The sequence below is a fragment of the Bradysia coprophila genome, unplaced genomic scaffold, assembly GCF_014529535.1.
Source record: "Bradysia coprophila strain Holo2 unplaced genomic scaffold, BU_Bcop_v1 contig_350, whole genome shotgun sequence".
NCBI classification, from domain to species: Eukaryota; Metazoa; Arthropoda; class Insecta; order Diptera; family Sciaridae; genus Bradysia; species Bradysia coprophila.
Window position 1 is genome coordinate 9,150,096 of NW_023503608.1, and position 26,386 is coordinate 9,176,481.

At 36.8% G+C, this 26,386-nt stretch overlaps 3 protein-coding genes across 3 annotated transcripts; 2 read left to right on the top strand and 1 right to left on the bottom strand.

The window, feature by feature from the left end:
* Window positions 1–236: 236 nt before the first annotated feature.
* On the bottom strand, window positions 237–1,449 carry LOC119080788 (protein lin-7 homolog C). Its single transcript, XM_037189358.1, has 5 exons — window positions 1,278–1,449; window positions 986–1,189; window positions 842–907; window positions 644–777; window positions 237–580 (listed from the first exon to the last, which is right to left on the bottom strand). The coding sequence occupies exons 1-5, from the start codon at window positions 1,318–1,320 to the stop codon at window positions 422–424; spliced, it is 606 nt and encodes a 201-aa protein (XP_037045253.1). The 5' UTR covers window positions 1,321–1,449; the 3' UTR covers window positions 237–421.
* Window positions 1,450–2,646: 1,197 nt separating this feature from the next.
* Window positions 2,647–3,515, top strand: LOC119080792. Its single transcript, XM_037189362.1, has 2 exons — window positions 2,647–2,892; window positions 2,947–3,515. The coding sequence occupies exons 1-2, from the start codon at window positions 2,781–2,783 to the stop codon at window positions 3,423–3,425; spliced, it is 591 nt and encodes a 196-aa protein (XP_037045257.1). The 5' UTR covers window positions 2,647–2,780; the 3' UTR covers window positions 3,426–3,515.
* A 2,632-nt stretch (window positions 3,516–6,147) lies between these two features.
* LOC119080664 (protein BCL9 homolog) lies at window positions 6,148–17,118 on the top strand. The gene is made up of 8 exons (XM_037189090.1): window positions 6,148–7,987; window positions 10,163–10,563; window positions 10,632–11,448; window positions 11,547–12,599; window positions 12,665–12,785; window positions 14,843–15,087; window positions 15,154–15,383; window positions 15,452–17,118. Exons 1-8 carry the CDS (start codon window positions 7,219–7,221, stop codon window positions 16,769–16,771), a joined length of 4,956 nt encoding a protein of 1,651 aa, XP_037044985.1. The 5' UTR covers window positions 6,148–7,218; the 3' UTR covers window positions 16,772–17,118.
* The last annotated feature ends 9,268 nt before the right edge of the window (window positions 17,119–26,386 follow it).

Genomic DNA, 26,386 nt, shown 5'->3' on the forward strand with positions numbered 1-26,386 from the left:
AAAGCTCCCTAGCGAGCGAGATGACACAGCAGCCTCGATTATCAGGTTTGTATCTAGATGGTGATCTCCCAGGAAGCAAAAGATTTAACAGAATTTATAAAATTTACTAAAGTGACCCTGTCTGTCTGTAAAGCGTAATGAGTACTTCTGCAGTAACGATTGCTTTACAGTTTGCAGGAATAATGAAAAACACAGTTTATGGGAGACAGAAGTTCACATGAATTAGATACGAAGACAATTTTAGTTTTCATAAATTCTCTTTCTTTTAATGACTGTTTTGGTGGACGACACACTGACCTATTGGTCAACATAAAAATATAATGCAATTTTATAATATAAATAATAAACGATGAACAGACACAGAGGTGAATAGTGGTGTGATCATCTCTCCTGGAGAGCATAATTTGTGACTTTGGGAATTCTATTGGAATTGTTGACGTCTACGAGCTGCTCGCTGCTTGTCAAATCGCAGTTCCATTTCCTCCAGAACTTTAGGCGTGTATCGTACCACCAATTTCACCGAACCAATGGCTTGTTTCAGGAGTTCGACAGCTTTTTCATGATTTTCGCCATCAACCGACTGAAAATGTAAAAATGGGATGTGATATTGTCGGCAGAAACGGACTTTCGTCGGTTATATTACCACTCCATTTACGGACAACAATTGATCGCCGCGTTTTAGACCTCCATGACGATCAGCAACTCCGCCTGGTATGATTCTGGATATGTAAATCGGAGAATTTTGCTCTTTACCACCCATCACGTTGAATCCGAGACCTTTCGAATAGGTTTAGTGATATTCGATTATCGATTAATTGTGATTATAGATAAGAATCATTACCTTCGTCAGTTTTTGGCAGTTCGACAACTCTTGGATGAGCATGTCCTTCACTAGCAGCAAATGCAGCTGCAAAGAAACGTAAATTACATTCAACTTCAGCAGGTCACTCGATTCAGGTGGCTATTAAACGAAAAGTATACCCACCAACAGTAGCTTTAGCAGTGGCCGACGCCCTTACATCTTGAGATCCCTGTTGAATGTCGACCGTTTCGTAGACATGTTCGTACACTTCTCTGACTGCATTCAAGAAATCCGACTGAAGCACTTTCTGCAATGCTGCCAGTTTGGTAGCCGGGATTTCGCCGCTCATTTGTAGTTTTTCGAGAAGTTCAATTGATCGCTTAACATCTTGAAATATTCATGTCAACAATTGATTGTTAGCATATTTACACGCAGCATAGAGAATGTTATTTGGTATATTTAACATGCATTTTACCTCTTGCCAATGTTAGCGGAGGTGGTTGATCCATAGAAGCCATTGAATTGTCGGTAATTATTAACGTTTGAAGAGATTTTTAGTTTCAGTATTTTTTTCCAGATTTTCCAATTGCGAAAATAGAGCAAAATTCAGGTCAAAGTTTTATTTTGACAGACGCAAATCGATATAATTTTTTACATCGACTCCAGTCGACACAGTTAACCTCGTTAACCTGCATGCGTCATTTTTTCTATTCTAGTACACCACTCTGTTAACAATTTGTGTGCCAAAATTTAGAAAATTTTGAGTATGATTCGCATATACAGGCTAAATAAAGAAGAAAATGATCAAATCACCTTGCTACATGCAAGAAAACTATGGTCTTTTTTTGTTTATTGTCTTGCCTTTGAAGTTATAAGTATCCGCATCAAAGTTAAATTTTTCGGCGTAATTGAAACAACAATCAAAAGTGAGGTTGGTTGAAAAGTTCACCGATTTTTTTTTACTGATTAAGAGCAGCCCTAGTGTCTAAAAAATAAGTCAAGTAATGATGTTTTCTGCAGGCGCTAGAACCAGTGCTCTAAGGGCCGGAGATGAGAAAGGACTCACAGAACTTTTATGAACGGCTATATCATTTAATTACCGACAAACAAAAATACAAAACGAGTTATAGCTAACATTGCCTGAGGTTCAGAAGACAAGCATATAAGCAGTCTTATTGTATCTATTTCTTCATCTTATCTTAGTATTTTAATGAGATTGATTTCAAATCTTTTACTTCTATTTTTTGAACATGCGTTTTACAATATAAGACCGCATTAGTCATAGCCAGTCGCTTATTCCTAAATTCGTTATCGATAACAAAAAAAAAGTCGTATCGCCCGTAACATGTTAACAGGTTAACAAGTCTTATAGTTTGATACATGTTAATAGTTATTTACGTATCTACCGTTTTGGACGGTAGATTGAAGGCAATTTCGCAAGTTGAAACCCGAACGATGTGAGAGCGAAAAGCAAAAGTGCCTAAAGTCAACCGTCCACAACAGATACGTATACAACTTTTCATACCGAAGGCTTAAATTACAAGAAAGATTCTGAAGTTTATGCCCATGCTTAAGGCATCAAATAGATTCGAACTATCATCAGTATGCCTGCCATTTGTGCAAGGTAAGACTTAACAAAATGAGGACGAAATGTTGATGATTGGTTAGTTATTAGTTAAGACATTAACCACAATCGTCTGAGACGTTCTGTTCGCGCTTAGTGTAATTCCCCTCGCTTGTGCATTATACCCCTGACACACTAAGTACTGTGTGTTAAATGACTGTTACAGTTTTGAATATAATAAAATCAGAAACAGATACGAAACATTATTTGTCGATAAAAATGGCACAGCTAAGACGTTTTCTGTGTTGCCTTTCAATAAATATTTTTTTGTTAACTCTCACTAACGCTGTTGATGACGGCAAGTCCTGTGGAAAAACTCCAAAAATTAATCACTTGTCAGATTATACCAATTTGATGAAAAGTTTGAGAATGTGCAATCGAGTGGCTAAGTCGAAAGGTATTACGGACGATGAAGGCAGAATATACCTAAGTTATCGAGTTCCTCTTAACACCGATGAAGATCCAAGTAAGTAAATCTTGAACATTTCTAAAAAAAATATTTTCATTTTGAAAAAATTAGATGATCTATGCCAATGTATACGATCGTTCGTTCTGCAAGGTGATTGGTGGCTTGGTGTAAAACATTTTTGTTATGTAGAGTGTGATACTGTGACTTTAATGTTGATCGGAACTCCCGATAAAGAATTTATCGATGCAGTTCCGGTATACCAGGACAAAGATCCAATTGATGTACTGAGCCAGTTTTACGGAATTTATTCGAATACACAAGTTTGGAAAGACAATTGTTCTGCTAAGCCAGGAGTATCGCAAGATGGATTGAAAAATATTGTTTGGACTTGCGAATATAGCGGATCAAATCTTCCACCGCCAGATGTGCTCTGTGATTACATGATCACTAGCATAAATGGGTCTTTTGATAACAGCCTTTTAAATAAATCCGTAACACATTCGTGTACGGTCAAGGGTGAAAAGTTCTACTTTAATCTAGTTGCTAATGATAAGTCTTTAAAGCAGCTTATCTTAACACTTATCTCATAGAAAATAAAATTAATTTACTCACGCAACCGTTTTATTTATACATTATATAGAACGAGTGTTCTCGGCATAGCTGTAAGCAAAAGTAGAGTAACAGTGTTTGTCATGTTTGTCTAGACGGAAGGTGATTCACCGTTACGATAAGTTACACATTTCGTGTAAAAATTTCTGAAAAATGCTGGAATCATCTGCCAGATTTTTTTTCACACATTTTTTAGGTATTATGTTAACTGACCCTAAAGTAACGTTGTTAACGCATCATACCGTTTTCGGTTACTAAAAACTTTATTTAGTTACATGCTTCTGTTATGAAAGTAAGACAATTCCAGAAAGGTTATCTAAGATCACGTATCTGTTGAGACGGTTAATTTGTAGCACTTTCTTATGTAGTGAAATTTCCCAAAAAATCAACCGCCCAAAACGGCAAAACAGATACACAAATAACTACTGCTTCAGCAGTGGCGGAGGAATGACAATGAGGCACCTCGCTATGTATTAGTCCTTTATTATTTCTATGAACGTTGGCCATATATAATAGGTTTGTTTCAAATAACTGTAACCACGAATTTTCACTGGCCGAACGAATAAGATTTCATCGATAGAGAACGGTTTTCATGTAAATGTTGAAATATCTCTATGGATGAAATTTCACAGTAATTTGACAATTTGTATGGCCTTGGAACAAACCTAAAGGAGAATGTCGTTTAGAAACTAAGGGTAAAATCTATTACAATTTAGTACTTCTTCATAAAAAGACTGCAGTCACTGAATTATTTTTTCATGAACAAACTTCACTGCTCTAACATTTCATGGGAATGAACCAATGTGAAGTTGTTACACAAAAAAATAGTACAGTGAGATTGAAGCTCTATAAAAAAATGTGGCGTCTCTACAGACCAACCGACTAGGCGAATCGGATTATAGGTATGTTCCAAGATCATACGAATTGTCAAATTACTGTCATCCATAGAGACATAATCTCATCAATATTTATATGAAAACCGATCTCTGTGGATGAAATCGTGTTCGTTCGGCCAGTGAAATTTCGTGTTTACAGTTACTGTAAACCAGTGCCTATATTCGCGAAAATATTTTCACGAATTTTCTCAAATTTTCACAAAAAACTTTTTGTGAAAATTCACGAAAATTTGAGAAAATCGTGAAAATTTGAGAAAATTCGTGAAAATATTTTCGCGAATATAGGCACTGCTGTAAACAAACCTATATACAAAATAAGAACTCCGCCTCTGACTGCTGACTAAAACAGCAATACAAAAGTGACATATGCAAAAATCTTAAAATGAGGCAACCCGAAATTTCATTCATGATTTTCAAATTATGAATGAAATTTAGATGTCATATTGAAAAAATTATGCATCTGTCACATTTTAGTTTAGAATCTTTAGAATGTTTATCGTTTGAATGTTTTGCGCGAAAACTATGATTCTTTCTCTATTTTAGTGTTGGGGGCATATAAATACCATTTTTACTTAATTATCAATTTTACTGTGTAATTTACACTTTTGGAAAGTATCAAAGAACAAAGTAACTGTGATAAACAACTACGATAGTCTTTTCATCGCAGCGTTAAAACGTCCCTTTCTCATAAAGAAGATTCTATATCGCACTGACAGCATGAATTTCAAATTATTTAATTAAAAAAATTATAGTTATTTTTTGTGGCTGTGGCTGTTATTGATAACTGTTAAATTAAATGTTTGATGTGAAGCATTATACATACCATACCTTATAGATCTTCTTCAAGTTACGATACACTGACAAAAACGTTTTCAGATTATTACCTGTGACAGATAATCTTTCCCCAGGTAATGTAATTTCTCGTACAAAAACCGCATTACCTATAGAAGATAATGTGATTTTTGTATGAAAAATTACATTACCTGGGGACACAACCGTCAACTTTTTTCTCAGTGTACTTTTAAACGTAACCTCAGATTAGTTTCGTTGTGTTTTATTAAACACAAATTTTTATGTCAAAGAAGAACTGTCATTTGAGTACTAAATTTAAAATTCTGTGCATCCTGTGTAAAAGAGAACGAACAACACGCGTCGGTTCAAAATCTCTCGTTCAAACCAAGATTCTGAAGGAACAGGTTAAGACACTTCTGAGTTGAAGCACAAATTTTGACAAATCGATGCTTTTTATTGAACACATTCATTACAGATTGTTTGAAAACGCAACTTGATAAAAAATTTCATGCCTTGGGCATAATTTACGGAAAAGCATGAAAAGTTGTATACGCATCTGTTGTGGACGGTTTTAGGCACTTTCACTTGTCGCCCTCACTTCTGCAAAATTGCATAAAATATACCGTACACAACAGATACGTATGTAAATGACTATTTTTTCTTCAAGTTGACATTTCAAACAACCTGTAACGAGTGTGTTCAACAAAATGCATCTATTCTTTCAGAACCTTGGTTTCAATGACATTCTTTTAAAACGTGGATGGCATTTCAAAAAGTCTTTCGCAATAAAAGCAGCAAAAGGCTTACGTTCCGCTACTGAGTTATGAAAAATATAATGTAAAAGCAGTATAATTGTTGTTTTAATAATAGTAGTATAGTTTTAATAATGTGTATGGCAACACTACCCGTAGAAATGTGAACGATGTGAACACTGCTGAATAAAGAGTAGCCGCATTCATTTTCGTTGTGTTGTCCTTTTCTATCGCGTTGAACGACGCCATTTTAAATTTTTCGGTGAATAGAACATACAGACAATGCATTCCTGATTCATTTCTTTTCCAACAGAAAAATTACTTAAAGACGCCATATTTTTAAATGAATGACATTTATTGTCGGCCGACATATAATATAAATTCAAGTGCGTGAATTGGAACGATACTGGTGTGATGGTGTGCGATGGGAAAGTGTTTTTTTTGTATTTGGCATTAACCGCGAGTCGATTTTTTCATTCTGTTTATTCATTCCCAAACCAAATGTAGAGTTTTTTGAAATAAACAATGAAATGTATTGGATTGAGGAATACATTTAATTGAAATTTGTGATCAATTTGGAAATGACGGTGTGGCGGATGGAAAATGGTGTAGCTGGTAAAAAAAAGGATAAACGTGTGACCGCTTGAAAACGAAAAAGAAGAAGTTTTTTTTTGTGTCAAAGAGTGTTTTTGTGTTGATTTGGGTCCGCTTATGGATTTTTTTTCTCTTCTTTAAGTGCGAATGTGCCATTGTTGAAAGGGATCGGTGCTAGTTTTGGTTGAATTTTACAACGTAACCAAAAAACAAACACGTAATTTGAGATAACAAAATCAAATTTGTCAATGAAATCTTTGTGAATTGGATTTTTGTTTTGTGTTCATATCTACGGATGGATAGAAGAGGTTTTTTAATGTTGCGTCAACTCAGGCAGGCCGCGTTATATTCATAAACACACACACTGTACCATTCTACAAAAAAAACACACATTTTCTGTGGAATTTAGTTATTTATTTATTTGTGGACATATTTGTTGTGACAATCAGTTCTTCGAAACTGCAATTTTTACGGAAATTGTGTGATTATAATTATAATGTTGTGGTGTTTGTGATTTGAGATTAATAAGCAACAAGAATTTACATTGGCATTGTAGGTGAGATAAATTTTTTTATAAAAAAAACGAGTGTAATTACAGTGGACATTGTGAAAGCGCACTACGTCAAGATAAATTCAATTTACATTCGTCTTGTGAACGATTTGAAATTAAAATGTCTACCACCGATGAGCCCAATCTGTTATGAGGGTCGGCAGCATTCAAAACTTACGAAATAAATAAAATGATAAAAGAAAAGTCAGATCGATTTGCATCAACATCATCAGCAACCTCATCAACGACAGATTCAATAGCGGCAACATCAGTAACACCTCCACTAACAACAACAACAACATCATCGTCATCATCACCAACGACACCAGGAACAACTGGTACAATCAATTTGGGCCAAACAGCAATCGATGGTGGTGCATTGAGTTCATCAACATTGTCCAAATCACCCGGCACAACATCAACTGGGATTGGCAGTAGTGGACAATCGCCGTCAGCAACTAAAGCAACAACAAATAATAATAGCAGCAATGCAACTGGCATCAATACGACAAATAGCTCAACAGTGCCAAATAATACAGCTTCAGGAGTATCACCACCGCATTCATCATCATCATCGACCTCCAGTTCAAATTCAACTACAAAACATTCACCTACACATCAGCTATCCAATAAAGAGAAGGACAGCCAGTCGCCAATAACACCGACAGTGTCATCACTTATGCCTACAATTAAGGACGAGCCAATATCATCTGATTCACTAATGGGAAATGGTGACGATATGTGTGCTTTGCAAGCGGATCAAATTAAACGGGAATCAGATGGCGGTCCGAACGCCACACAATCGTCAGCCACGTTGCCGTCAGGCGGCAGTTTAAAGGATAATTCTAGACTAAATAAAAATGGAGTTGGTGCAGCTAGTGGCGGTATTATTGGATCAACGAATACGGGATCAGTGCCGGGAGGATATGAGAAAGGTACCAGATCACCATTGAGCGAAGGTGAGTGTTAATTGTATCACCATTCACCATTCGGTGTTCACGAAAATGTTATGTAGATTTTACATTCAATTGTCATAACTCTATACGTGCATGAATTGGGAATGTAAAAATGTTCCATACGTAGCTCGAGTTATCTAGTCAGGCCCACCATAATAATCTTATCTACGTTCACCTAAAATACACGCAAAAATTACTTTAAGCTGTGAGCTTAGGAAGAAACGTGCGGATCAACTTGGTTTTAGTTACCGACCGGACCAAATTAAATTTTAAAATCTCGAAGCTCGACAACATTAAGAAGGTTCTCGCCTCGAAAAATCTTTTCTCAATCAAAGTCGAACTGGCACACAATCTAATGGTTTTGTCGTTGCAATCGGATTGTCCCTACCTTCGGTCACATCTTAGAAGAAAAAGTGACACCAAAACTTCAGTAATTTAAAATTCACGTGAACGTAGTTGAAATACGGTTTTTATGACAAGATTTGCAGGTCTAGTACGCATGGAATATGGAATCATTCACCTAAATTCAATAGCTTTAGAAGTTAAATGTTAAATCACCGAACAGGTTGAAATTATTAACCTGTTTAGAGTTTTAATACGTTCCCTACTGGACCAACACTATTTGCAACACTAGACGTCTACATAAAAAGTAGACGTCTACTGTTGCAAATGATACAACTGAAATCGAAAAAAATCATCCTAATTTTTCAATCTGTTGCCTAAGGCGATTCAGTTTATTTGAGAGGATTGTATTTAACCTGTTTCCAGCCCAATTTAGGCATTGTGGGCATTCATTCTTCTCAATTTTCTAAAGGCGAACAGCTAGAATTACTGCTGCAACATCAATTTGTTCAAATGTAACTCAACAAGTGATGTGTCTCAAAGAAAATCAAATTTCAATTGTAAAAGCCCACCATTTGAATTGTACTGAGCTCGACATAATTCGATCCAACAAATCGCCAGGATATTCAGCTCTGTACAGTAATTTGTCGTATCGTTTTGATATCTTTTAAAAGCTATAATGAGATTCAACATTAAAGTTGCACTTATATTCGTGCTTCAACTGATTGTTTAATATTTCTCTCTCCACACGTACCATTGAATGAACGCAAACACCTACCACTGCACACTGATTTATTAAAACAGAGCCAACGACCAGCTGAACCGAAATGAAAAAGTTTAACCTTAATGTCGAATCTCGTTGTACATCAGTCTTTTCGATCCTTAGAGGATCCTCCTAAGAGTGAGCGAGTCTTTATCTGTCCTTTTTGAAGTACAATTCCGATTTCATTGGAGCATTCAAGGCCTTTTATGGTGAAATTAATTACCCAAAAAATACTGAATCTGGTAATATTTTCAAGTATCTCAATATCTTAAAAAGTCCTGTCAACGATTTTCAACGGAAAATTTAAGGTAAAGAATGCCTTAGACTTGTTTTGGATTCGGAAACGTTTTTGCGTTAGAAATCAATCACTCAATCACATCTATTGATATTGGGATTTAACAAGTTTGTAGGATTCTGATGAATGTCGCTCTAAATTAATGAAATAATATTAAGTAAAGCTCAACTCAAGGTATACAGTGGGGAGGTAGTGTCATGTATAACTGAATCAGATGAGCGGTGGTAAGAAAGCTCGACAGAAACGCCACCTTTCATTAAAAATTTGGGAAATATGTTTTGAGATATGCACAATATTTTGTGAGATCCAAGTAAATTGTAGTCAACATAAAGGTGTCATTAGCATCAAACTAATGTGCTAGGACGTACTCCCCAACTATATGCTCAACCAAGGTACATATAGTTGAGGAGGCAATGCCATTCAGACTCGCGGTCGTGGCTGAACTATGATTTACTTGTGTTTCACAAAATTTTTTCGCCATCTCAAAGCATATGGCCTGAGTTTTTATTCCATTTGTTGATTTTAACGAAGGGACAAGATGGCGTCTGTATCGAATATTCTTACTACCGCTCATCTGATTCGGTTATAAATGACATTACCTCCCCACTATATCTACACTCTCTACGTTTCTGATGCCAATCAAAGTAAAACGACTAAACACCTCCGACTGCATCACATATTTCTTTATATTTCTACTATCATTGAATTTGTTTACTACATTCATTCATATTCGGCCTCATACAAAGCGGACGTCACTATAATTTTGTTTTCTAAATAGCTCGCATCAAAGAGGAACTCACATCTCTAAGCGGCGGTCCTCAAACATGCAATCTGTCACTGGTAAAAATGGAAACACCAACCGGATCAGAATCAATTGATTATCAATCACAACAACAAATTCCGCCAATGGATCAATCATCGAACAGAATGACTCGAGATGGTAATTCGCCAACAGATAGCAATTCAGGTAATACAAATGCTGGCGGACAACCGGTGCCATCAAATGTTATGACGAAACAATCGGGCAGCAGTGGAATGGAGTACATGCAGACCCAAAATCACATTTTTGTGTTCTCAACAACGCTGGCCAACAAGAGTGCTGAAGCTGTAATGACGAGTCAATATGCATCAATCATTGCATATCATTGTGCACAACCTGGGTCAAAGAAATTTCTAGAAGTGAGCTACACAGATTTGAAGGAGCGTTAAACCCATAACTAACTTGATTTGTTCATTTGCTTTTACAGAAACATCCACTCAAGCAGTCTCAATTTAATCGACAAAATCCGGCCCAATGGCTGAACAATATATCCATAATGAAATCAAAGTCAAATATTCGTGGACCATCGATGGGTGGAAGCAATAGTGGTCCCATGGCCATGCAACAACAGAGTCATTTGTCGGGCGTCGGTTTTCAAGGAGGCGGTTCAACCGGTAGTATTCAGGATGATATGATGTCGAATCCCGATAATGATCTCCTATCATCGTGGGACGATGCAAGCTCCCATCACAATATCGGCCTGGACGTATTGTCAAATGGAGCCACGAATGCAGGTCTATCAAACACAACATCATCGACAAGCAATACTTCCGCATCGGCTGTCGCGTCAGCTGCATCACTTCTCTCCGATTCGACTGGTTTAGATGTTAACAATTTAGTACCTGGATCACCATTACCAAGTGGTCGTATTGGCAGCAATAATTTATCTCTTGGCCCTGTCATGCAACAACAGCAGCAGCAAAGTCCTACGACAATTGTGAATAGTGGTCCGGGATCATTAGGATCAACAAGTCCTGGCTTGGGTGGTATGACGCCTTCACTGCAAGGCGTTAAAGTACCAGATGCTAATTTAACGCCGCAACAACGGCAGCATCGCGAAGAACAGCTGGCAAAATTGAAGGAAATGAATTGCTTGTTGTTCCCCGAGCACATGCCTGGTGATTGTCAAATCAATGATGCGGATCCACAAGGTCCTGGAAGTGGTGGACCACCTCCATGTAAAATGCAGCAATTATCGGCACCATCCGGACCCACACGCGGTGGAAACGTACCTAATATGGGAGGTAAGTGTTAATGGAATTATTTGCAGGCCTTGGCAAACGTTCTCTGCTGAAATTTTCGTCTTTCGCCTTCGGAAATAACTAATCATTTAATGTTTCAGGCGGTTCTGCTGGCCAAATGTCTGGCGGTCCAGGATGTACACAAATGCCACCGAATATGAGTCCGGGAAATCACATGTCAGGAATGCCTGGTTCAATGGCATTCAATAATATGTCAATGGTATCCGGAATGAGTAACAGTGGTCCAATTAACGAAGGGCCACATTGTGGTGGTCCTGGAGGAATGATGCAATCAAATTTAATGTCAAATATGGGATCAGGACCACATCAGCAAATGATGGGGAATATGAATATGCCTCACATGGGAGGCCCAAGAGCGCATCTATCACAGCAACACCAGCAACAAATGATGAATCAGCCTCAAATGGGCGGAATGAATTCATGTATGCTTCCAATGGGACCCGGCGGAATGATGAACCAAAAACAAATGATGGCTGGACCTGGTGGTCAAACTGTGCAAGCACAAATGGAGTGGAATAAACTGCAACACCAGTTTTTCGAGGAACGCAAAGTAGACGATCATCGAATGGATGGTGGACGCAGCGGGCATATGCAATCAGAGCGAGAACGAATGATGCATGCTGAACGCATGTTTCAGATGAATATGGGTGGACCACCGATGGGTGGAGGAATGATGCCAGGCAATCGACAAATGCCTGGCTCCATTCGACATCCTAATCAGCAACAGCAACAATTTCACCAACAACAGCAACATCTTCATCATCAACAACAACAACAACAGGGATCACGTTTACAAGGTCCCCCACCGCCTTATCATCAAACTCAACGTTCTGCATCGGTACCCATAGCTACGCAAAGTCCAAATCCTAGTAGTCCAACAAATAATCCAACATCAAATTTGTCGTTGCCATCTCCTCGCGCTGGTTCGGCTTTAAATTCGCCAGCAGCTGACGCTACAAGGCAACAACAACCAACATTTAAACATCTCGGTCAAAGTCCTACATCGATTGATTCACCCGTGCCACAACAGAGGCCAGTGAATCACAGTAACCCCAGTACACCGATATCATCTCATTTATCTCCAAATGCTAGTCTTAAGGATCTTGAAATGGCTGCCGGTCAACATTTGCCTGGTACGTTAAAAACGACCACATTTTCAGTGAAGAAATTGAAATTCTACGTTTCGCTTTTATTCTAGGTAAAGAGCCAAATTTAATGCCAGTGCCATCACCACAACAAATTCAGTACTTGAATGCTTTTGAAGGTCAGGAGTTAACCATCCAAAAGCAAGCCAACACAAGTCTCAAGGATAACAATAAGTAAGTGTTTCGAATTATAGTTCATAGTTCAGAATACGCATTGCATATGCTCCAATTATCCGGTTCTCGTGCTTACATTTGTGCTTATATGATAGGAGATAATTTTTCCTGTTCTACACTCGAAACTCCTTTTTTTTTGTATTTAACTAAATCAAGAGACAAAACTCGTATTGGATGATCAATTTCAGTTGTAATCTTTCGCCGATCGTATTTTCTAATACAACTCGCTCAACCTAAAGTGAGCTACTTATTTTATAAACCAGTGCACCACGTCATCATAAATGCACTGTTTGAAAGGAATAACGAGGCCAGTCCTAGTGTTTATCTCAGCTGTTACACATCGTAGAAAATCCAAATTAAGCAAATTGCTAAACGAAGAACGTTTAAAAATACAATTTGTATTGAAAGTCTGCCTTGCCTGATGAGTGAAATATTCGAGTATTCATTGGATTTGTCAGGCGTGTAATGCCAAAAAATGTTTAGCATTTAGCACCGAAACAACTTCATTTCGTCACCAATCTAAATTTACTGCAATATGTGATGGCCGAAATATACACTGAACTCTTCTTGGACTTAAAAGTCGTAGAAGAAAGTTTTTTTTCTCTAACAATCTAAGGATCTCTAACAATTTCCACATAGCCAAAGTTTTTCTAGTAACATGAAGCAGTGCCTATTATTGGTAAATTTATTTAACGAAATTTACTGAAATTTACCCATAATATACCGGTTTCGATAAATTCCAGTAAATTTCGGGTATAACTAGTTCAATTTCATTTGATTTTACGAACATATAGAGTTCCTCGTCAACAGGCCTCCCACGCTTCCTAAAACTCCAAAAATTTCAAAATTGTTCCTAAAATCTCCTAAAAGTCCTAAAGTGAGACTTCGAAAATCTCATTACTCCTATTAATCAATATCAATAAAACTTGTGGATGAGTAGAATAACATGAAAAATTTCGCGGCTGTTTTCATTGTTTACATTTCAATAAAGCAATTGTTTTTGGAAATTCCTAATAATCGATTTGAAATAATATTCTGTAAAATGGAAGTGTTGGTTCATTCCGGATTCAGAGGCTACCAATCCACATGATTTTTGTAAAATAATTTTCTTAGAAAAACTATTTCGATCAGCTTTTTATTTAGTTCGGTCTTCGGTTAGGACAGTGGTAGCTCGATCAAATTATAAAATATATAGAAAAAGTTTTCCGTGCTAAAATAGTGTTGGAATTTCGTTTTAAATTAGCTATCAAAATCACACGTTGACATACTTTTAGTCACATTTTATCATCAAAGTTTTTATTTTTGTATGACGACGACTTCATCTCAAAATTGCACAAACATACTTTCCTTTTTATATGCTAGAATGGAATCTCAGAAACGCAACTTTACCCGAATTTTCGGTGTAGGAATAGTAAAATGCCACCCATGAGGTTTTTCGAAAGCTCGGGTGCGAATAGTCTTTCATCTGCTAGCGCGAAAAACAGATACACAAAGTAGACTTTATGGATCTGTTTTACAGGGAGATCAAGTGGTTTTTCGCGCTAGCGATGTATAGGATGTAACTGCTTCCAAATCGGTTTTTTGGCACGTGGGATTATAACCCTTGCCTTCGGCTCGGATTATAAACTTCCCACTGGCCAAAATAAAAATTTGGAAGCAGATACAAAATGTACTAATAAATATTTAAATATTCAATTTACTTCGTTGACCTTCGCGTGGAAGGCCTGCGTCAAGTGTATCATGATGAAATCTTTTACTCCATTTGTTCAAAGTAATCGCATGATGTTTGGTAAAAAAATATTTTACTTCATTTGTTTTAACGTTCTATTTATATTAGATAGCACGTTAACCAGAGAAAATCGTTTTTTTTTGTTTCTGCCGAGAATAGATGATTAGTCGTTTCTGAAATTGCTGGTCTGATTGATACAGACTGTCAATGTCCTCGTTAATGTGACTCAACCTAGTAAAGATACCATAGAAGTTTCAATGTTCCATTTCAGTTTACATGATCTCAGCTTTACGAATATTCTAACACATTTCTGTTTTTTTTTTTCAAGTGGTCAACAACACCATCAATCAATGCAAGGTGGCCACGCTGAGAATCGACTGTCGGGATCCAATACACCCTTAACACCATCAACGAGTTCAATAGAACCGAGATTTCCCCCAACACCTGGAACTACAAACCCTTCTGGAGGTGTGAGTAGTGGTGGTGCTCAAGCTGGCTCAACATTTCCCATACCGTCGAGTCCTCAGACACCAACAACAGTGACAACGAATCCATCGTCAGTACCAAACCCAGGTAAAACAATTTTTCTTCAAATTTGTACGTCCTCCGTTAAATTCATTTTGATTTCCTCTTTTCCAGCTGAAAAAAATCAACGAATTGGATCATCTGGTCCCAGTCCTCAAGGATCTCGCACACCGTCACTGAGTGGAGATTCAACTTGCCCAACAACAATGTCTTCTGTTGATCACTCATCCCGATTTCCTCCATCCAGTCCTAACATGAACTTCTCACCGGCTTCGCAGCAGCAATCTGGTATGAAAATGGGAAATTTCATGGACATGTCACCTACAGGGAAAATGTCGGCCGATGTAAGTTCATGTTTGTGTCATTTAGGTCAAAGTAGATATAACGATTTTCTTTCTCTTTAAATTCGCAGTCACCGGCCGTTCAAACATTTCCCTCATGTGGCCGAACTGATAACTTGCCATTGAATCCAAACAGTAATGCTCCAACACCAACAAAAACTTCACATTTCGATCCCATATCGTCACTGACCCAAATGTCGCAACAATTGACAAACAGTACGCCGAACTCGATGAACGGTCAACAAGGTGTTGGTGCGGGAATGATGAGCGGTGGACCATTTAACCATGGCATGATGCCAAATGAAATTGGAGCGATGAGCCATCCACAACAACAGCAACAACAGAACCAACAGCAGCAACAACAGCAGCAGCAGCAGCAGCAGCAACAACAACAACATCAATCTGAAGGTCCAATCGGACCAATGCTTGGTGGAGGTGGCATGGATTGTGGCATGGGAATGGGAATGGGACAGATGGCGCCTGGACAGTTTAATAATCCAAATAGCATGGCTGGTGGAGGTCCCAATTCACGTTCAATGTCGCCGAGAATGAGTGGACCGATGATGAATTACGGTCAACCGAATATGATGGGTCCAGGAATGAATCGCATGTTGGGTCGACCGCCAATGGGAGCGGGTGGTCCATACAATGGCGCAAATATACAAGTAAAAGCCAGCGCTCCAAACACAATTCAATATTTGCCGAATCGACCACAAGTGGGAAATTCAAATCCTCGCGGACCACCCAGTATTGAATTTCTACAAAAACTCACCCATCCAATTAATCAAGGCGATGGTGGTAAAATGGGTCCACAGCAAATGGGTCCATTTTATTCGAATTGTCAAATGGGTCCGAATGGACCTCCAAACGATATGAGATTGAGTGGCATGAATCCGCACATGGACGGTGGAATGGGTGACGGTCCAATGGGCCCAATGGGTCCAATGGGACCGATGGGACCTGGCGGTCCAGCTGGTCACATGATGGGACAACAGATGATGATGCGTGGCATTCGGCAAGGAAATCAAGGAAATTTCATGAGAATGCCCGGTCCGCCACATCCACATATGATGGGCAATCATCCGTTTAATGGTCCCGATGGAATGTTTCCGCCCGGAGGACCGAATTCACAAATGTTTCCTGGCGGGCCGAAGGGAGGACCAATGAATGCTGGCGGACCGCCAGACACAACACAACCGTTGCCGCCATCAATGGGACAAGGTGGACCTCCATTTAAATCGCAATTTATTGGGCCGACAACCGGTGATCCAAATTATGCGCAACAATATCACAATTTTCAACAGCAGTTGTATGCAATCAATCCTCGAAGTCAATTGAATAACCAAGGACATGGTCAAAATCCAAATCAGTCATTTTTCGTGCCCAAATAATATTACGACATGCGAGAGAGATTCTTTTAATTTTGTAATTTTTGTTCTTAAAAACAAATTTGTCGTCTTTTTAGTTCTGTTTTACTGCTTAGAATGTCGTGTCTATTATTGATTTTATTATCGGAGTCGAATTAGTTTAATAAATCTCTCTCCTCTCATTCTCTCTTTTAGTGTTTATCGCGGATAGTGGAAGAGACACTGACCTGTAATTTTCGGCTTACGAAACAAATTACTTAATTTACAAAATTTTTAAATTTTTATTGATTAGTTTAAGCGATTCTGTGACTGTGTTGATTGAAGTGCTATAGATCTCCTAATTCAATGACGAGGCAGCTGAATGAAGATTTTTTTAAAAGCAAATTTTTTTTTTTGTATCGGCATAACCGAAATGAAATTTTGTTTTGGTAACAATTGCGGAAGCATTAATTAAAGATTTTTTTTTTTTGAAAAATGTTGAAACAGATTTTCTAAGAAAAAGAAAAAGCAAAACCAGCACAAGAAAACGCATTCACACATGCACACATCACGATGTGTTATTGAACTCGCGAATGGAAATTATAAATCAAATATAAAATGCGAAAGAAAAATTAAAAAAAAAATTATTATAAAAAATATTGTAAATTAATAAGATTAAACAGAAAAAAATAAATAAATTATATGAAAAAACGCCGCATTTGTTATTGATACACATGCCTTAATATGCATCGCCTGAAAATCGTGTCAAACCAGAAGAACGAGAATCGAAAAATCACAATGACAGAGAAGTACAGAAGCCAGCCAGTTTGAGTTTCACATACAACTTACTCTTACAGACAATAAGAGTATCAAGGTTTAATCATATTTAAGAGACTTACTAGTCGAGTCAGTGAAATTTAAAAATACATGTTAGATTTTGATCTGAATTACCCGAATTTGACAGCATATGGTATTCTCAGGATTATCTCATCATTTGCCTGGTATGAAGCACGAAGCTCAAGAAAATTTTAATACCAATAATTTTCTAAATCCGTTCCTTAGTGAGGGCAGAGAAATCCAAAATAGACGAATTTTCAAAATCCGTCTATTTCTAGTGATTCCTTAGTGAAGGAAGGTCCTCAGATCCAAAATAGATGAATTTTTAAAATCCGTCTATTTCTAGTGATTCTCTAAACGTAGCTCTTAAGATTAATAGCACCAATAATCTTGAGTTTAGCGTGATTTTCGAACATTACGGGCAAATGTTGAGATGATCTTTAGACTCGTGCGACAATATTTCGGTCAATTATTGCAATAACTATTTTCTTGAGATCCTCAACATGTCGGAAAATATTGTGTTGTACTAACTTCACCCCTCATATCCTTCGACTACGACTCGTCCTTCGCGCATAGTCTGTCACAATTCACTTTTGTTATTGGTTTTGTCATCAAAATTGCCACAATACTTTTACTAAGTTTCTTAAGCATCATTGTATGCAGCAAAATTACAATTTTGTTAATGATGGAAACGCTTGATTTCACGAAGAAATATAATTACGAATCATATTACTAAGCGTTTAAATTTAATTTGAAACAGTTTTGAAGTCAAACGTTTGACTAATAAAAATGCCTCATCAATCTTTTCTATGAGTGTTTTGTGTATGTTAGATATTACAGTATGAAACGCATCAGGTCAGGTCAAACAAAGCTTACCAATTGTTTGGAATCGTAGTAAAAATTGAGTTTGAGCAACGATTTATTTTCAATTTCATTGTATCTGTTTGAACTAGAATTGGCAAGGCAATTAGGATATCTTGATCGTACATTCGAAAAGTCAGCCGATCAATGAAATATTTCCGTTGAATTTTATTATTAAAAAAAACGAAATGCGAATTTATTTTAATGATGGAAAACAATTCACGACCTAAAATGTTTCAGCAAACAAACACCAAATACGTATAAGATATAAAATGTTGTTCGTCGATGTGCAATAAAGTAACATCTTTTTTATTACCTCCATTATTCACGTTTACTGTATTTAGAGTGTGTATACTCATTGTTTTTTTTTTATTATTTTAAATTCAATCAAGATGTGTGATCTACCTGGTGGTGTATTAGAAGCATTTTCTTAGATTCATGACAATTTACAACAAATTCATCTTGTTGTGTGATAATTGTTTCAAAATCAGCGTAATTGAAGAATTAAGTAATTCGAATGAACATGCAAACACCGATCGAAGAACTGGGAGCGTTGTCAAATATATCGAATTTTTAATGTGTTTTTAAGGAGATATTTGAGAAGATATCATATTTACCAGTTTTTAAGACTTCTCTGATGCAATTATTATGTTTTTTATACGTGAGTTATATGCGGAATACACGATTTAAATTCAAACGGAAGTTTATCTAAACGTATCCCACAAAAACCTCAAAAGAGGAAGACTGTAAAAGGCTAACTTATAAATTATAAACTTAGAAGTCTCCTTTTTCTACTTTTTTGCTTCCAAGAAAAGTCTCTTTTGTTCTCGTTTTCATTGCCGATAAACTCTCCTTTCGAACTTTTGAATCTGGGAACACTAGATAACAACCAATGAAGTAAGATGTTGTCGAATCGGTTGAAAATCTTAAATCAAAGAAAGTAATAGATTTGACAGGTAGATCCCATAATAATCCACAGACAAGTTTCGTTGAAGATGATTATTCTTTTAGTATATCGAATCACATTTTGTTTTTAGACAAATTAAAAGTTTTACGATTAAGCTAAGAATTTGATTTTGACAATTTATTGTTTAATATTTCAACCAAATTAGTATCTAGCAGGTTCACAGTCCCCTAACACAAATACAATACTTATATGTCTTCACTCATAGTCGCACGCACTAGTCACACGGTACTAGCAGTGTGCTTGTAAGAGTGGATCAGTCAATAAAACAGCTGAAGCAAGCTATTTTTAATTTTTATTTTATAACCTTTACCACAAAATGTAGTGTAGGTGCCAAATAGGCAGACATTATGTTGACAAAAGAAACTTTCTGCAAGTCATTTCGCATTCACCCCCACGGATGGAATGATGAAAATCGCACAACATTTTTTTTTAAATTTTCATTGTTATGTTGACTGTGTGCAGCAAGTCATCATTATTAGGTACAGATAGAGTGCACATAACGTTAAGGAGCTTTAAGATTTCGTTATGCTTGAAAAAAATGTAATAGCCCTTGAATTCGAGTACACCAATAATAACTCCCAATGTTAGAAGGAATATCGTATCTCCAAGATCGTGGCTGACCAGACCACCGCCAGCTATTGCAACGGGGTAGCTAATAGTACATAAAAAGAAAGCAAATACTCGGACACATTTCCGAAGTTTGGACTCACGGCCCTTATGCCAAATGCGTAATAAACGCTGATTAAGCGTTGGATAAGTGAATCAACCCCCATTTCTATATCCGGCATTTTTCTGTTTTTGCTTAAGTTCCGACGATACAAAGAACTGTCTCAATTACGGTGTAGAAGAAAGAATAGTCAATCCGTTTAAAATCACAAGACGCTACGACGACAATGATGATACTAAAAAATTCAACGTGTGACCAAGCGTAATCACCAAACGTAAAATAAAATAATGGTAAAGGTAGAGGGTAGACCATTATGCTTCATAAATTTGTTAGGTATAATGAAAATCTTTCCTAGCAGATACTAGAAGTTTCTTTTAGCAAATGGGAGGTTTCCCGCACGATTCTGAAGCGAGTTCCGAAATCAAATTAACGAAAGAAAATGTTTTTTTTTGATACCAACATTGAAAAATGATACTTTCGCCCCGCATATGAGGGGCGAAAGTAAAAAAATGCATCCCACGGGGAGAAAGTACTTAACGAAGAGCGAACGCAACTGAACGAACAGCGAAAGTGACTGACGTCACAGAAAATGAGAGAAATGAGTCGAGTTGTCAACAAAATCCGCTCATATTATGCAGAATACTTTGATCAAAATTGTAAAACACTGTGCGCCAGTGTTCTTATTGAAATTAGCATACAAAGTTGATACTTTTTGTTACTGAATGATTTGTTAGTTATATCTTAATTTTTGTGTGTGTTATTGTTGTGATGGCTAAATTATTAAATTTTTCATATACCAGGGGGCTGCCGCCCCCTGGACCCCCGCATTTTCTGGCTAAATGCCTTTTTATTTCAACATTTTGTTGCGATGTTTGCGATACGTATCAATTTTCAATGTTGGTATCAAAAAAAAGAAAGCAAATACTCGGACACATTTCCGAAGTTTGGACTCACGGCCCTTATGCCAAATGCGTAATAAACGCTGATTAAGCGTTGGATAAGTGAATCAACCCCCATTTCTATATCCGGCATTTTTCTGTTTTTGCTTAAGTTCCGACGATACAAAGAACTGTCTCAATTACGGTGTAGAAGAAAGAATAGTCAATCCGTTTAAAATCACAAGACGCTACGACGACAATGATGATACTAAAAAATTCAACGTGTGACCAAGCGTAATCACCAAACGTAAAATAAAATAATGGTAAAGGTAGAGGGTAGACCATTATGCTTCATAAATTTGTTAGGTATAATGAAAATCTTTCCTAGCAGATACTAGAAGTTTCTTTTAGCAAATGGGAGGTTTCCCGCACGATTCTGAAGCGAGTTCCGAAATCAAATTAACGAAAGAAAATGTTTTTTTTTGATACCAACATTGAAAAATGATACTTTCGCCCCGCATATGAGGGGCGAAAGTAAAAAAATGCATCCCACGGGGAGAAAGTACTTAACGAAGAGCGAACGCAACTGAACGAACAGCGAAAGTGACTGACGTCACAGAAAATGAGAGAAATGAGTCGAGTTGTCAACAAAATCCGCTCATATTATGCAGAATACTTTGATCAAAATTGTAAAACACTGTGCGCCAGTGTTCTTATTGAAATTAGCATACAAAGTTGATACTTTTTGTTACTGAATGATTTGTTAGTTATATCTTAATTTTTGTGTGTGTTATTGTTGTGATGGCTAAATTATTAAATTTTTCATATACCAGGGGGCTGCCGCCCCCTGGACCCCCGCATTTTCTGGCTAAATGCCTTTTTATTTCAACATTTTGTTGCGATGTTTGCGATACGTATCAATTTTCAATGTTGGTATCAAAAAAAATAGTATGAACGACTCGGGGCAAAAATAAAAAAATTCAACCTGTGCGATTAGAGCCCTTGCCTTCGGCGCGGGCTCCAACTCTCGCACACGGTTGAATTTTTTTACTTTCGCCCCTTGTCATTCAATGTACTATAGTTTAGCAGTAGGAACAACATTTTCTCTAATGCGTGCGTTTTTAGGTACTAGATGTGTAGATTGTCACTCGAGGCCACAGGCTATTGCCATAAATACGCGACGACAACATAGTTTCATGGTTCTATTTCTACATGTCCTGTGTTATCACCCCGTACCACTCCACCCGCCTGAAGTAGTTGCAAAATGAGTTGCAAAATTCGTAAAAGGAAAATGTTTTCTGCAACAAATTTTGCAACTACTTCGACTACTACGCCTGAAGTAGCTGCAAAAGTAGTTGCAAAATTTGTAAAGGTAAATTGGTTTTTGTCGCTTCTTTAGGAACTCCTTCAAAACTACTACTCCCCATACTACTCCCCATAATTCGATTATTGTTTTTTTTTAATTAGAAATTTTAATAGTTCGTAAGCACGATAGACGTAAAACTTATTTTAATTGGGAATAAAGTAAAGATGAGAGACAATAATGATGTTATTGTAGGGTGCCTCAACACGAAACAAAAAAAAGAAGAACAAAAATTAAAAAAACTGTTGTTAGTATATCAGTTCTGTATAATGAGACTAAACAACGCAAACGAGAAACAACTTTCATAGGGCCAAGAATTTATTGAAGGTTCAGGTTGTATCGAATGAAAAATTGAGTTTTTTTTTGTATTTCTGGATTTCTGTTTTAATTAGGTTATGTAGTCTTCAGACAAATGCAGTTTTGAATTTAGTGCGATATTAACAGTGTTTCAAAAATCCGAAAAACAGCGAGAGAAGAATCTCAGGGAAAAATCAACCGATTTCCGTGATTCTTTTTTTTTTGTTGTGTAAGGATTAGATGGGAGTATAAGATAAAGTACAAAGAAGTTCGATACCCCTCACGTCATGGCTCCGGCACTAGCCCAAAGTCAAAACATATTTCGAAAATACGAAAAACGAACGATAAATAAATAAATAAATTGTAAAATGCTGTTGAAGTATACGATTTGAAATCAATCGATTAAAAATACTTTGATCGAGAAGTAATAGACCTGATAATAATACTGGTCATATGTTTGCCGTCTGTAACAGGGCAAAAAGTTTTTAGAGAATAACTATATCATATTTACCAGCTTTTAAGACTTGAGATGCAACTATGACGTTTTTTACACACTATTTGGGATATGGGAGATTTACGAAATAGGAAATTTAAAGACAAACCAACGTTTATCTAAATTTATTCAAACAAGTCATGTGACAAGGTCTAGTATAATGAACATGAAAGGCAAAAAGATATCAAAATCAAAACATTGTCAGATAATTTTATTAAAATTGCTGTAAAACGTCTCTCCTAGGTTAAGCTGTACAGTCTGTAGGGATCCCAGATCGAAAATGTCAAAAGAGTACATTTTTGACCTGCCAAAGCAGGAAGAAATCATTACAATTGTCTTTCAGTAATTTGTGGACTAACTACATCATCCGTTATTGACAACTACGACAAAAACAAACGATGGGCTTCACTCTAATGTATGATCTTATACAAGGTTCTGAAATAACAGGTTACGCCACTTATGGGTTGATCACGAAGGCGGTGAAACACAAATTTCGACATGTTTTGTTAAACACACTCATTACAGATTGTGTGAGATGTCCAATGAATGTACAAACCAGGTATGGTCTGTTCATACAAACCGGAGGACATAGCGATTTCTTATAAACAAACTCACCTCTCATGAGAGGTGAGTTTGTTTATATGAAATCGCTATGTCCTCCGCTACATATAAAGTTTGACTCGACCATACCTTGTGTTGACATTCATTGGAGATGTCAACTTGATAAATTTTTTTTTCATGTTTTCTTTTCGTACAAACATGTCTAAATTGTCAAGATTTGTGTTTTACCCGGTTCGTAAGTTTCTTAACCTGTTTCTTATAACCTTGATCTTATAGTAATGTATGATAACACCAACGAAGTAATAGATTGTCGAAACTGTTGAAAATACGTAAATCAAACAAAGAAATAGATTTGACTGCGTCCACAAACAATCGAATTACATTTTTTTTATTGGAAAGGAGTTGAAATTATAAATTAAAGTCCATCAGGCACTTTTTGGTTTTGACAATTTATAATTTTTTATTTCCACCAAATTTGTGCCTAGGAAAGGTTCACAATCTACTCATACAGTACAATATATTCCAGGTGCTTGTGTCATAAAAAATGGCTCCGCTCGCGAAAAATGAACTGAAAGAGTTGATTTTTGAACATGAGGACTTTCCCTACAATTTTTCATTCTGAATCATATATTATAACTTAATAGCTCGAAAAATGTAAAGCTAGCGGACTGACAGAAGCTCCTGGACTATATTTATTTACTCATAGTCACACACAACGCCTGGGACTAGCAATGCACTTGTATGAGTGGATCACTTAATAAAACAGCTGAAGCAAGCTTAGACGCAAATTCTATTGACATTGACACTGTAAACACAACACAATTAGTATAAACGGTACATTTGTGACGAAATTTCCAAAAACCAGGAATTTCCAGTTACCGAACACTGCGTTTCATTTTTACAACTTTACAACAAAATGTAGTGGGGGTGCCAAACAGGTGAAATTAAAATTGACTCAGTTAAACATAGCATCTTGGGAATTAACGAATAGTGGACATTATGTGGGGAAATAAACTTTCCACAAGCCATTTCGTGGCTTGATAAGGTTCACATGCTATTCAGAAGATTAAACATGCTATAGGCCCCTCGCATGATCTAACAAAGAGAATAATAAATAATCGATAGAAATTTATGTTAGCATGAACTTACTGCGTTAAATGTCTCCAAACTAAGTGAATACAATTTAGCCACCATAATGAATTTATGTCGCTTGAGTACTTCCGCAAGCACTATCATTATATTCCTACATCTGCTAGTTTGTTGCATCCAATTTGACTCGTATAAGGAATACGCAAGCTTACCACTCGAAACTTTTATCTCATTTCCAAGATACATTAAGAAAAATATGTCAAGTGTGGCATAGTACAACAAGCCAATACAAACAAAGAATAGCCCTTCCTTGGATGATGAGTCCTAAATGTGACATGTACCAAAAATTTTAAAGTCTAATATTTCGCCCGTCAAGCTGCTGTAAGCAGCTTTTGCATGACTTACAACTGCTAAGATGTACACTGATCCACAGATGCAGAATGCACTAGTCCCAATCTGTATGAAAAATAAGGGTGAAAAGAAACCAATTCATAAGAAACACGCAATTAGTATTTTTCCCAATCATCGTATCAAATGATTCCTTACTGCTCCAAATCTTGATGCAATCGAACGCATTTTATCAGTTGCTTCTCAAACAAGTAATGATCTCTCTCATCATAAATCCCCGGATTGTCCAATTGCAAATGCCTGGTAAAATGTTTAAGACGATATCCGAGTATGTCATACTGCAGAGAACAGTTGAACATGGCGTACCAAACTAGTGAGGAGAGCAAAGAGACGAGAATGACAAAGAGTTCATTCACAACCACGAAAAAGTGTGCAATCCAATGTGCTGCTCGACTCTGTTTGTAATCCAACGGAAACCAAATGTTGAAGGGTAGTTGATCGGAAATCAACGGTGATGACAGAACCATAATGCTCGCAGTCAGCCCCACGGATAGAATGACGAAAATCACACAACATTTTTTGAAAATTCTCATTGTTCTGTTGACTGTGTGCAGCAAGTCATCATTATTCGGTACAGATAGAGTGCACATAACGTTAAGGAGCTTTAAGATTTCGTTCTGCTTGAAGAAAATGTAATAGCCCTTGAATTCGAGTACACCAACAATAACTCCCAATGTTAGAAGGAATATCGTATCTCCAAGATCGTGGCTGACCAGCCCACCACCAGCTAATGCAACGGGGTAGCTAATAGTACAGAAAAAGAAAGCAAATACTCGAACACATTTCCGAATTTTGGACTCACGGCCCTTATGCCAAATGCCGAATGCGTAATAAACGCTGATTAAGCGTTGGATAAGTGAATCAATTCCCATTTCTATATCTAGCATTTTTCTGTTTTTACAACCCGTTTAAAATCACAAGACGCGACGACGACAATGATTATACGACAATAATTTACATACTAAGAAATTCAAGCGTAATCACCAAACTTAAAAAGAATAATGGTAAAGGTAGAGGGTAAACCATTATGCTTCATAAATTTCTTAGTTATAATGAGTACCTTTCCCAGCGGATACTAGAAGTTTCTTTTAACAAATGAGAGGTTTTCAACAAGAACTTTAAACGAGTTCTGAAATCAAACTTTCTGAAAAATATACATTTTAGCTAAAAAAATTTAAAAACAGCATTTTCTCTAATACATGCCAGGAAAGAGTGACGAACTCGTGATATTTCTGCAGC